Raw genomic sequence first — 13,168 nt, forward strand, 5'->3', positions numbered from 1 at the left:
TAAATCAATAGTATAGATGAACAGTTAAAACCTGCAGCCAACACCCACAGGGGTTCTTCTTTGTTTGAATCCCAAAATGGCTTCCTGTTCAGTCCACTACTTTTGACCAGGCCCATAAGGCTCTATCAGAGCCTTTATTAGGCCCTTTGCTCAATTACTGCCAAGCCTGGTTGGTTTGGGTGTCCGGGCCTGCCTGATCTGGGCCTCCCTGCTGCCCTCACCGCCACTCAGCCAGATACCAATAATACAGTGGCCGTGTTTGCATAGTCCAGAAATCCATTCTTCCTCCCTTTCTTGGACTAACTATAGATCTTGCTTTCTCCCTATCGAATTGTGCCTGACCAGTGATTTGTTTGAGAAAGGAGGGATGCGTTAAAGAAGCTCAAGGCCAGCATCTATAGAGGAAGTGTAACCAGTAGAATACAGAGGGCTTTATGCTCATAGTGTAGCACGTTTATGTGGAATGCACTGAGCGCATAATCTAGGGCTGACACAATTGTTGTATAATCGTGTAACCGACAATTATGGAATAAACGTGAACTGAAAAAAATCATCATCATAATTTGCCTTAATACATTCATTTTAGGAGAAGGGTGGATTCAACTTTATATTCAAGTAAAATATAGTTAACCCATTAGCAGTTTTACATTTTTACATGAAGTGGGTAAAGTTCATTATAATAGCAGAACAGCACGGTTGGGAGGAGAAGCTTAATTTCCAATACCTCCAAGCGGTCAAAACCATACATTTCTTAGACAGGGGTGTCACCAAAGCTGTGTTGCGTTTATTAGGTATGTCTTCAGGTATATTTTCAAAGATGGATTATGATGCATTACAAGCTAAAAAAAAAAGATCTACAAAAATGACAATAACTGTGGCTATTTGCATGACAATTAATCATTATCCCAAATTCTATCATTGTCACAACCCTAGCTTAATCAGAAATCAGTGAAAACCTTTACCTTCTCAACTGGTTCAATCAGGTTTCCATATAACCTGCCAAACAATGCTGCCAAGCATACCCTCGTAAAACTGACCATCCTACCAATCCTCGACTTCGGCGATGTCATTTACAAAATAGCCATCCAATACCCTACTCAATAAATTGGATGCAGTCTATCACAGTGCCATCCGTTTTGTCACCAAAGCCCCATATACTACCCACCACCGCGACCTGTACGCTCTCGTTGGCTGGCCCTCGCTTCATACTCGTCGCCAAACCCACCGGCCTCCAGATCATCTACAAGACCCTGCTAGGTCAGCGGTCAAACGACCTCCACTCATCACTGTCAAACGCTCCCTGAAACATTTCAACGAGCAAGCCTTTCTAATCGACCTGGCCCTGGTATCCTGGAAGGATATTGACCTCATCCCTTCAGTAGAGGATGCCTGGTAATTTTTTTTTAAATGCCTTCCTCACCATCTTAAATAAGCATGCCCCTTTCAAGAAATTTAGAACCAGGAACAGATATAGCCCTTGGTTCTCCCCAGACCTGACTGCCCTTAACCAACACAAAAATATCCTGTGGCGTTCTGCATTAGCATCGAACTGCCCCCGCGATATGCAACTTTTCAGGGAAGTTAGAAACCAATACACACAGGCAGTTAGAAACGCCATGGCTAGCTTTTTCAAACAGAAATTTGCTTACTGCAACTCAAACTCTAAAAAGTTCTGGGACATGGTAAAGTCCATGGAGAATAAGAACACCTCCTCCCAACTGCCCACTGCACTGAGGATAGGAAACTCTGTCACCACCGATAAGCCCACTATAATTGAGAATTTCAATTAGCATTTTTCTACGGCTGGCCATGCTTTCCACCTAACTACCCCTACTGCATTCAACAGCACTGCACCCCCCACAGCTACTCGCCCAAGCCTCCCCCATTTCTCCTTCTCCCAAATCCATTCAGCTGATGTTCTGAAAGAGCTGCAAAATCTGGACCCCTACAAATCAGCTGGGCTTGACAATCTGGACCTTTCTTTCTAAAATTATCTGCCGAAATTATTGCAACCCCTATTACTAGCCTGTTCAACCTCTCTTTCGTGTCGTCTGAGATTCCCATAGATTGGAAAGCAGCTGCTGTCATCCCCCTCTTCAAAGGAGGTGACACTCTTGACCCAAATTGCTACAGACCTATATCCATCCTACCCTGCCTTTCTAAGGTCTTCGAAAGCCAAGTCAACAAACAGATTACCGACCATTTCGAATCCCACCGCACCCTCTACGCTATGCAATCTGGTTTCAGAGCTGGTCATGGGTGCACCTCAGCCACGCTCAAGGTCCTAAACGACATCGTAACCGCCATCGATAAGAAACAATACTGTGCTGCCGTATTCATTGACCTGGCCAAAGCTTTTGACTCTGTTAATCACCACATCCTCATCGGCAGACTCAGTAGCCTTGGTTTCTCAAACGATTGCGTCGCCTGGTTCACCAACTACTTCTCTGATAGAGTTCAGTGTGTCAAATCGGAGGGCCTGCTGTCCGGACCTCTGGCAGTCTCTATGGGGGTACCACAGGGTTCAATTCTTGGGCCAACTCTTTTCTCTGTATACATCAATGATGTCGCTCTTGCTGCTGGTGAATCTCTGATCCACCTCTATGCAGACGACACCATTCTGTATACTTCTGGCCCTTCTTTGGACTTCCGTGGTCTCCAACTGCTCCTAAATACAAGTAAAACTAAATGCATGCTCTTCAACCGATCGCTGCCTGCACCTGCCCGCCTGTCCAGCATCACTTCTCTGGACGGTTCTGACTTAGAATTTGTGGACAACTACAAATACCTAGGTGTCTGGTTAGACTGTAAACTCTCCTTCCAGACTCACATCAATCATCTCCAATCCAAAGTTAAATCTAGAATTGGCTTCCTATTTCACAACAAAGCATCCTTCACTCATGCTGCCAAACATACCCTCGTAAAACTGACCATCCTACCAATCCTCGACTTCGGCGATGTCATTTACAAAATAGCCATCCAATACCCTACTCAACAAGCTGGATGCAGTCTATCACAGTGCCATCCGTTTTGTCACCAAAGCCCCATATACTACCCACCACTGCGACCTGTACGCTCTCGTTGGCTGGCCTTCGCTTCATAATCGTCGCCAACACATTGGCTCCAGGTCATCTACACGACCCTGCTAGGTAAAGTCCCCCCTTATCTCCGCTCACTGGTCACCATAGCAGCACCCACCTGTAGCACGCGCTCCAGCAGGTATATCTCTCTGGTCACCCCTAAAGCCAACTCCTCCTTTGGTCGTCTCTCCTTCCAGTTCTCTGCTGCCAATGACAGGAACGAACTACAAAAATCTCTGAAACTGGAAACACTTATCTCCCTCACTAGCTTTAAGCACCAGCTGTCAGAGCAGCTCACAGATTACTGCACCTGTACATAGCCCATCTATTATTTAGCCCAAACAACTACCTCTTCCCCTACTGTATTTATTTATTTATTTTGCTCCTTTGCACCCCATTATTTATATTTCTACTTTGCACTTTCTTCCACTGCAAATCTACCATTCCAGTGTTTTACTTGCTATATTGTATTTACTTCGGCACCATGGCCTTTTTTGCCTTTACCTCCCTTATCTCACCTCATTTTCTCACTTTGTATATAGACTTATTTTTCTACTATATTATTGACTGTATGTTTGTTTTACTCCATGTGTAACTCTGTGTTGTTGTATGTGTCAAACTGCTTGCTTTATCTTGGCCAGGTCGCAATTGTAAATAAGAACTTGTTCTCAACTTGCCTACCTGGTTAAATAAAGGTGAAATAAATAAATAACCCCAGGTTAGGACTGAGCCCTATAGAATCCCTTCCCCTGAAGGAGCACACCTAAGGAGACAAGAGAGAGAGGATGACGGATTTCATAATAAAACAAAATGACAGACAGACAAACAAACAGATAGATGAATCTCTGAGACGGAGACGTCAGTTCTATCTCCTCTAATCTCTTCCTCTTCCTCAATATCAACCCGGATCTTTACAAAGATTAATCTGATCTCCTCTCTTCTAATGTTGCTCTCCATCATTGTCTGTCTGTCCCTCAGACAGGAGATAACAGCAGAAAAGATAGTCAGAAGGGATCAATGCAGATTCTCAGTCTGCCAACAGCTTGTCTGCCCTCTCCTCATCCACGAGAAAGAGGCAAGGTTTTGGCTGTGATGTCAGATGAGACTGACCTATGTTTACTGGACATTTTGCAAAGGTTGTTCTGTTGTATATAGCAGAAATGAACAGAATGAGAAGCACTCAACCAAATTCATGAAAGCACATGATGTGCTTTACTTGGAACAACCTATATAACAATTCCTAAGTACTTATTTTAGGGGCCTCCACAAAACATTATACCTGAAGTAAGTGAGTCCCCAGTCACATTCTGCGATGCAGACATTGGACTAGGCAGTGACGTAACGTGAGCGTAACAACAACAATAATAATAATAAACTAACACTCTAGCCTTTCTTGCACTAACACTTGCACTTGTCTTTTCTAACTAGCACTGACTTTGCTAATAGCTGCTTAATTGAGAGAAGAAATTGCTTACTATGACTAGTCACTTTACCCCTACCTACATGTACAAATTACATCAATTATCTCGACTAACCTGTACCCCCGCACATTGACACGGTGCCGGTACCCCCTGTATATAGCCTCGTTATTGTCATTTTGTTGTTACTTTTATTTTTTTACTTTCGTTTATTTAGTAAATATTTTCTTACTCTTATTTTTCATAACTGCATTGTGGTAAGATCTACACCTGTTGTATTTGGTGCAGGTGACAAATACAATTTGATTTGGTAGGCTATGTGGTTGTCTCACCTAACTACCTTCAGATGAATCCACTGTAACTCCCTCTGAATAAGAGCGTCTGCTAAATGTCTTAAATGTAAAATGTAAAGAAAAAATAACACAGTCGATGGGAACTATTGGGCCTGGGCCTTTAAGGACACCGGATGCAGCCTCTCTCTCTGTCCACTCCAGTTGTCCTTTGTGAGTATCCTATCACTATCTCCAATTACCAAACAGCTCAATCCTAAACTTTGCACTCAGCCTCCACCACCAGGCAGACCATAGAACTAGACTAGAATAACAAAGAATAAATTGCCATGTTCTGAGGGGCTTTGTCTGGTCTAGTAATTTGATTTCTATGGTTCAGATCAAGCACTGAGAGCCCTACAGGAGAACGTGTTAGCAGCAACCTTTAATTTAGTGGTGTAGTTGGTTGAGGGGGAAAATCCCCTTGAGCTTCAGTACTCAGAGAGGAGAGGATGTGGGAAGTTGGGGCATGGTAGTATAACGCAGTATGTTGCAAAAAGTTTAAGAAAGTAAGACATGACAGCTACTAGTCAATTTCATCTAGCCATTTTGATGCCAAAAAAGTCAATGGATATCACAGAAAATATTGTTGTTTATATTATTAAGATGGATGTGGTTAACTATATAGTAATAGGAAGCCATGTAAAAAGGCATCTTGTAGATGAATAACATGCATGTGAAATTCACACACATAATACTGAAAGTAGCATATTCTGTTTTTGCCACCCAAATATGTTTAATATAGATCCAAATAATCTATTTCCATCTAGGCCTACTACAAAGCTGGAAAATCTGTATACAGCATTGCTGAACCTGCCACAATGAATAGTGCCAACTGTAAAGTTTGGTAGAGGAGGAATAATGGTCTGGGGCTGTTTTCCATGGATCCGGCCCCTTCAGTGCTTCAGTGAAGGGAAATCTTCACGCTACAGCATACAATGACATTCTAGACGATCCTGTGCTTCCAACATTGTGGCAACAGTTTGGGGTAGGACCTTTCCTGTTTCAGCATGACAATGCCCCCGTGCACAAAGCGAGGTTCATACAGAAATGGTTTGCCAAGATTGGTGTGGAAGAACTTGACTGGCCAGCACAGAGCCCTGACCTCAACCCCATCGAATACCTTTGGGATGAATTGGAACGCCGACTGTGAGCCAGGCCTAATCGCCCAACATTAGTGCCCGACTCCACTAACGCACTTGTGGCTGAATCGAAGCAAGTTCCAGCAGCAATGTTACAACATCTAGTGGAAAGCCTTCCCAGAAGATTGCAGGCTGTTATAACAGCAAAGGGGGGACCAACTCCATATTAATGCACATGATTTTGGAATGAGATGTTCAACGAGCAGGTGTCCACATACTTTTGGTCTTGTAGTGCATATTGTAATAAAATGTAGGCTACTAAAGAATAAAGCAACAAAAAAAACTGTAGGGTTCAAAAGTCTCGTTGTCCCCAGTAGCAGAATATGATGGGTTGCGTAGCCTACCAGTCAAAGATGCAATTCTTAGCCTATTCTTTCCGTTTCTACTGAAACAAACTGGAAATGGTGCATGCGTATATACTGTAAATGCATAACATACCAGAGAACACAATGCGATGTGTCCGACTCCCCTGTTGGCCTAAATATAAAAATATTTCCCGTTATAGCAACTACAAAAAAAGGTAGACCCTGCTCCGTCAATTGACAGCGTGAAGGCTTGCCTTCTGCTGCACAAAAAGCGGCAGGACAAGAGGCGACATATGGGGGATGGTCCCAGGGCCGGCTCTAGCTTTTTGGGGACACTAAGCAAGATTTGGTTGGGGACCCCCCCACCAAGCGGATCAAAAAAAGTGTGGCCCCCCTCTTGATGGTGGATAGAAATGTATGTTTGAAAGTTAATTTCCTGCAATTCAACACATTTTGCCATGTGGAGGAGAGAAAATGTTGCAATTTTTTAACACATTTCATGCAATTCTACTATTTTGTAATTGGGCAGAGATATATTTTTACTGTTTCAAAGCATGTTTTCTGCAGTTCTACTGATTTTTCCATGGTGTGGAGATACATTTTTGCAGTTTTAAAGCAAATATCCTGAAATTTTACACATTTTGCCATGTTAATGATATCCGAGTAAGAGTGACGACAAAAATCAATGAGAACCACCTGGAGGTCAGGGCCCCTGGGCATGTGCACTGCGTGCCCAGTCGGTATTCGGCCATGATTGCTATAAATTTAGATTACTGGCTAGACTAATTTAACAATCTAAAAAATGTTAGCTGAAATGGCTAATTGAGTGACTGTCAGTGTTAGATACTACTGCACTGTTGGAGCTAGGAACACAAGCATTTCGATAACATCTGCTAAATATGTGTATATCAATGGAGGCTGCTCATGGGAGGACGGCTCATAATAATGGCTGGAACGGCGGAAATGGAATGGCATCAAACACATGGTAACCATTTCACCAATTCTGCTCCAGCCATTACCACAAGCCCGTCCTCCCCAATTAAGGTAGCACCAGCCTCCTGTGGTGTATGTGACCAATAAAATTTGATTTGAAAACAGGAGAAACTGCTGAAGCACAACCAAATGTTGAACTTACACCTTGTGTATTCTACTATTCTAACTCTATATTCTATCCTAAGTTGAGAACCAGACAGTTCCTAAAAACTTTTTTGGGGGGTGGGCCCCCTAGCAACCTGGGGCCCTAAGCAACTGCTTATGTCGCTTATGCCTGGAGCCGGCCCTGGATGGTCCAATGGAAGAATAATGTTATGGTCTTTAAATGAACACCCCAGTACAAATACCGCTGGCTGAATCCCCACACAAGACCGGAAAATGTATCTGAAGCTTCCTGTAACGTAAAAAAAAAAATAAGATCGTATTTCCAAAAAAGGACGAGTGGTGGTTCAGGTTGAAAAGAACTTTGATAAGTGGTGTAAGCTTAGACAGTGTATACCTATTGCAGATATGTGTCAATTCATTTATTTGATTAACAAAAGTGCATGGCTATTTTACCCATAGCCTAATTTGCAAAAATGACGATGCGGAATAATAATTCCCTGTCTATCGGCAATTCCATTTAGTCTACTGCACTTTTCCCGCCAGTTCAGTAGATGACGGTAAAGCTGAAAGGTCCAACGTCTGGACATAAACGCTCTTGAACGCCTTCCGTCGTTCTTTCCGGTTCCGGTCCCCTAGCAAGTGGCAAGGTAGGGAAATGCCTAGCAAACATAATCTGAATAAATCTAAGACATCTTACATTGTATGAAGCTGTTAGTCTCAATTTTAGATAGATGTGTATGTCATTGTTGTAAACATCCACACATTTCCCCAAAAAGCCTTATATTATTCGAGATGTAGGTTAAAATACACAAGGTAGTCTAGCTACCTACACGGACTTCCCTGCTATGTCCTCGTATCGCTTCATTATATTGTTTTTCAAAGCCAGTGTGATAGGTAGTAACCACTGCCGGATGCAACTCATTCAAAATGTGGTTTTATCATTAGACTCTAGAAGCATGGTAAAGTGTTCGTTACCTACCTCATTTGGGAAATGAGCCCATAGTTGTCCGAAGAAGCTAGCTAGCTTAACGTACCTACCGGCTGGGGTAATGTTAGTTGACATCACAGTTAGGACACCCAATCTTGTGACGTTAGTGACCTTACAATCTTGTAGTAGGCTGTTTGCCAGCCAGTATGTGGGTAGGTGGACATCCCTGTTATATTGCATTTTACGCTAACGCTTGTCTCATTGTCGGTTGTGTGAATAGATGCTGATGCCTAAGAAGAACCGTATTGCCATCTATGAGCTCCTCTTCAAAGAGGGCGTCATGGTGGCAAAGAAAGATGTGCATCTGCCCAAGCACCCTGAATTGGCCGACAAGAACGTGCCCAACCTTCATGTGATGAAAGCAATGCTGGTGAGAGGCATTTGAACTTTAGGAGATATTGATTCTACTGTTTGAGTTTTTTATGTTGGTTCTGTGCCCACCCTTGGCTGCACCCCTGCCCAGTCATGTGAAATCCATAGATTAGGGCCTAATGAATTGATTTCAATTGATTTATTTCCTTATGAACTGTAACTCAGTGAAATCTTTGAAATTGTTGCATGTTGCATTCATTTTTGTTCAGTATATTAACCTCCTGCAAGCGTCCCACCCTAGTCAACAGCCAGTGGAATCGCGTGGCGCGAAATACAAATACCTCAAATGCTATAACTTCAATTTCTCAAACATATGACTATTTTACACCATTTTAAGACGAGACTCTCGTTAATCTAACCACATTGTACGATTTCAAAAAGGCTTTACAGCGAAAGCAAAACATTAGATTATGTCAGAGTACCCTATCAAAAATAATCACAGCCATTTTCAAAGCAAGCATATATGTCACAAAAACCAAAACCATAGCTAAATGCAGCACTAACCTTTGATCTTCATCAGATGACACTCCTAGGACATTATGTTATACAATACATGCATGTTCAATCAAGTTAATATTTATATCAAAACCCAGCTTTTTACATTAGCATGTGATGTTCAGAACTAGCATGCCCACCGAACACTTCCGGTGAATTTACTAAATTACTCACGATAAACGTTCACAAAAAACATAACAATTATTTTAAGAATTATAGATACAGAACTCCTTTATGCAATCGAGGTGTCAGATTTTAAAATAACTTTTCGACGAAAGCCCATTTTGCAATATTCTGAGTACATAGCTCGGCCATCACGGCTAGCTATTTTGACACCCACCAAGTTTGGGACTCACTAAACTCAGAATTACTATTAGAAAAATTGTATTACCTTTACTGTTCTTTGTCAGAATGCACTCCCAGGACTTCTCCTTCAACAACAAATATTGTTTTGGTTCCAAATAATACATAGTTATATTCAAATAGCTCCGTTTTGTTCGTGCGTTCAGGTCACTATCCGAAGGGTGACGCGCGAGTGCATTTCGTGACAAAAAAAATCTAAATATTCCATTACTGTACTTCGAAGCATGTCAAACGCTGTTTAAAATCAAATTTTATGCTATTTTTCTCGTAAAATAGTGATAATATTCCAACCGGGCAACGTATTCATTCAAAGACTGAAAGAGAAAAATTGAGAATTCTTGTGAATGCGCATCTGTCTCACTGTCCCCAGGCTGACCACTCTCAAACTCTCCAGTTGTTCTTCGCACAGAGACGGCAGACACCCCATTCCACTTTCTGGCGGCTTTAGAGAGCCAATGGGAGCCTTAGAAAGTGTCACGTTACAGCACAGATGCTGTATTTTCGATAGATGCAACAGAAGGACAACAAATTGACAGGGCACTTCCTGTATGGAATCTTCTCAGGTTTTGGCCTGCCATATGAGTTCTGTTAGTGTTTTCTATCCAAATCGACTAATTATATGCATATTCTCGTTTCTGGGCGAGAGTAGTAACCAGTTTAAATCGGGTACGTTTTTTTTTTTTTATCCGGCCGTGAAAATACTGCCCCCTAGCCCCAACAGGTTAAGTGAGTGGACAGAGATACAGCTTCACCCTATCCAATCAGAGCACCAGGATCAACGTACAGCCTGCCCTTCTCTTTACAGACAGGCAAGCTTGCCAGTTGAGTTATTTAGACCACGCACATAACTGACTTAAAGACGGTACAGTAGGGTTTAGAAACTCCGTGACTGAGAGATGAGAAACATACTTGCATGCACCCGAAAAATAAAAAACAGTTTTGTATCACGGATAATTACAAAAGAATATTGCATCCAGAAAATTGCCCATATCAGTTACGATACTAATTTTGTCAGATGACTCGCCACACCCCTAGTGTATTCATTAACAGAAACTGTTTACTTCAATCTGAAAACACTTTTCAATTACGAGAGTTTCTATTGGACACATTTTATCTAGGTCCCTCCCCGTTTGTTTCCTTTAGTGAACAGTTTCTTGCTAAACGTTTTTCAACAGATTCCGACTAATGAATACACCACTGATGTGGATTTTCAGACTTGCACACAGTTGGGTTACGGAAAGTGTTTCCCTAGCATGTCATGTCTGTTGGATTTTGGGGCTTTGTCTTTATATAAAAAAATATATATATATTTTTTTTCATGTTCGCTTTTTCAGTCCTTGAAGTCACTTGGGTATGTCAAGGAGCAATTTGCCTGGCGCCATTTTTACTGGTACCTCACCAATGAAGGTATCCAGTACCTGAGAGACTTCCTGCACCTTCCACCTGAGATTGTTCCCGCCACCCTGCGCCGCCAGATGCGTCCTGAGACCGCGAGGCCCCGGCCCAAGGGTACGTCCACTTATAGGCTAACCATTTTCACACTGATGAGCTGCACTGTCCTGGACTGGTTACACATTAGGTTTGGGAATTGCCAGGGACCTCACGATACTTAGTTGCCGATACAATATGTATTGCGATTCTCACTTCCTATATGTATTACATTTCGATACTGTTATTTGATGTTTCAAACATATTGCTGCCTATGTCTGCTTCAGAAAGACAAGGGCTTGATCATTTTTGATCAGTCATGGCAATAAAAGTCGTGGGGGGGGGAATGGTTTACTATTTAAAAACAAGCTATAGGATGAAAAATACAGGCGTTTTGGCGCGTATTCAGCTGACTAGCGTTAGCTAACGCTACCTGGTGCTGTGTCCCAACCCTGGTCCTGGAGTACCGCCACCAGTACACATGTTTATTGTAACCCTAGATAAGCACACCTGATTCAGCTAATCATCAAGCCCTCAATGAGTTGAATGAGGTGTGTTTGTCACGGGCTACAGCGATGAGATGATTAAAGTATCGATATGTAAAAATAAAACTGAATCTGACTAATCATTAGTCAGATTCAGTTTTATTTTTACATATCGATACTTTGAGTCGATTTATAATGTCCAAAATATCGTGACATGTAGCCTAACTGTGTGTGTGTATATATATATTTTTTTATACCCCCATCACTATTACATATCCACCTTGTTGCTGGAAAGGACAATATGAAAATAAAGTTACCAAACCAGCATAGTATGTGAATGGGCTATTACTGCTCCTAATGAGCCCCTACTTCTACAACCGGTCTGGGTGACTCCAGTCCTGGGGGGCTGCAGTGTGCTGGCTTTAGTACCAGCCCTGTACTAACAACTGATTCAACTAATCGTGGTCTTTGATTTAGACCTTGATTGTTTGACTAAGGTGGGTTAGAACAGGGATGGAACAGGTCTGCATACACTGCATCCCTCGAGCTGTTCAGTGAAGACTATTGGATTTTGTACTGTATAGTCATAGGTGCTGATTGGACCCAAACCTGATGTTCCTTCCTGTGTTTTTGAGTCTGACATCCCACCCAGCTGAGCGTTGTCTTTTCTTTTCCAGGTATGGAGGGAGAGAGGGGAGAGAGGCCTGCCCGCTTCAACCGTGATGGGGGTGATAGAGACAATTACAGAAGATCTGCTGCACCACGTATGTATAGTTTTACAGAATCCCTCTAATCCTAACCATCGCTTTCAACCAACTGGGAATTTCACGATCTGCTGACTAGAGTGCTTTGTAGCTCCAAATATCTGCCTTGAGATCCAGTAGTTGGTGAGCACATTTGTTATTGGTAATGACTTGTTTCCTCAGCCTTTGACTAGTATGAATGGTGATGAATATAGGAAAATGGCTAACTTTAAAACAGGTTTTGATTACAAGCTGTTTTCTTTACAGCTGGTGGAGACAAGAAAGCAGAGGCAGGTGCTGGTTCAGCCACAGAGTTCCAATTTGTAAGTACTGTATTGCCTAATGGTAATGTAGTCTGAAGCAGGTGCTCAACTCTGTTCCTGGCGACCCACTCAGTATGCTGGTTACCATGACAAGTCTGAATAATAAATGGTCATAAATGATTGTTTATTGTATAGCCTACCGTTGAAAGGTTGTATACTGTACGTCTATGGTACTAGAATAGGCAATTCAAAGCCTTATTTGTTTGCATTTAAGTTGACTCAACAAGATATTGCCACGAGCAATTGATTATATGCTATTGTGAAAAACAACATACATTGGGCAGCCAGACGCACTGTTCTAACGCATTGAGTAAAGTTATTCGGGTTGACAAATTTGGGACATGAATTGGAAACATAACCGTATGACACTTGTTTTGCTGACCAGCTATCTTGTGACGTGGAAGCTTATCCTTTTCTTTGTTTTCAGAGGGGTGGATTTGGACGTGGCCGAGGACAGCAGCCGCCTCAGGAGTAAATGTCTATCAATTGCTTTACAATAAACAGAAAACACAACTTTGCCCTTTTTATTTGTCAGTACTTTAAATATGTAGCATTCTTTCCAGTGTTTGTGTGGACTGGGGAGTTATTTTGCACACTAT

At 42.2% G+C, this 13,168-nt stretch overlaps 2 protein-coding genes across 2 annotated transcripts in view; one reads left to right on the forward strand and one right to left on the reverse strand.

Annotated features, from left to right (window-relative positions):
* LOC106582704 (protein kinase C and casein kinase substrate in neurons protein 1) overlaps positions 1–6,533 on the reverse strand; it is a 69,654-nt gene extending 63,121 nt beyond the window's left edge. The window contains exon 1 of the mRNA XM_014166029.2: positions 6,408–6,533. The gene's annotated coding sequence lies outside the window, so the exon portion shown is untranslated. The remainder of the gene's footprint in view (positions 1–6,407) is intronic.
* A 1,361-nt stretch (positions 6,534–7,894) lies between these two features.
* LOC106582706 (40S ribosomal protein S10) lies at positions 7,895–13,086 on the forward strand. The gene is made up of 6 exons (XM_014166036.2): positions 7,895–8,019; positions 8,581–8,730; positions 10,925–11,099; positions 12,181–12,267; positions 12,514–12,569; positions 12,997–13,086. Exons 2-6 carry the CDS (start codon positions 8,581–8,583, stop codon positions 13,042–13,044), a joined length of 516 nt encoding a protein of 171 aa, XP_014021511.1. The 5' UTR covers positions 7,895–8,019; the 3' UTR covers positions 13,045–13,086.
* The last annotated feature ends 82 nt before the right edge of the window (positions 13,087–13,168 follow it).

The sequence above is a fragment of the Salmo salar genome, chromosome ssa22, assembly GCF_905237065.1.
Source record: "Salmo salar chromosome ssa22, Ssal_v3.1, whole genome shotgun sequence".
Classification (NCBI taxonomy): domain Eukaryota; kingdom Metazoa; phylum Chordata; class Actinopteri; order Salmoniformes; family Salmonidae; genus Salmo; species Salmo salar.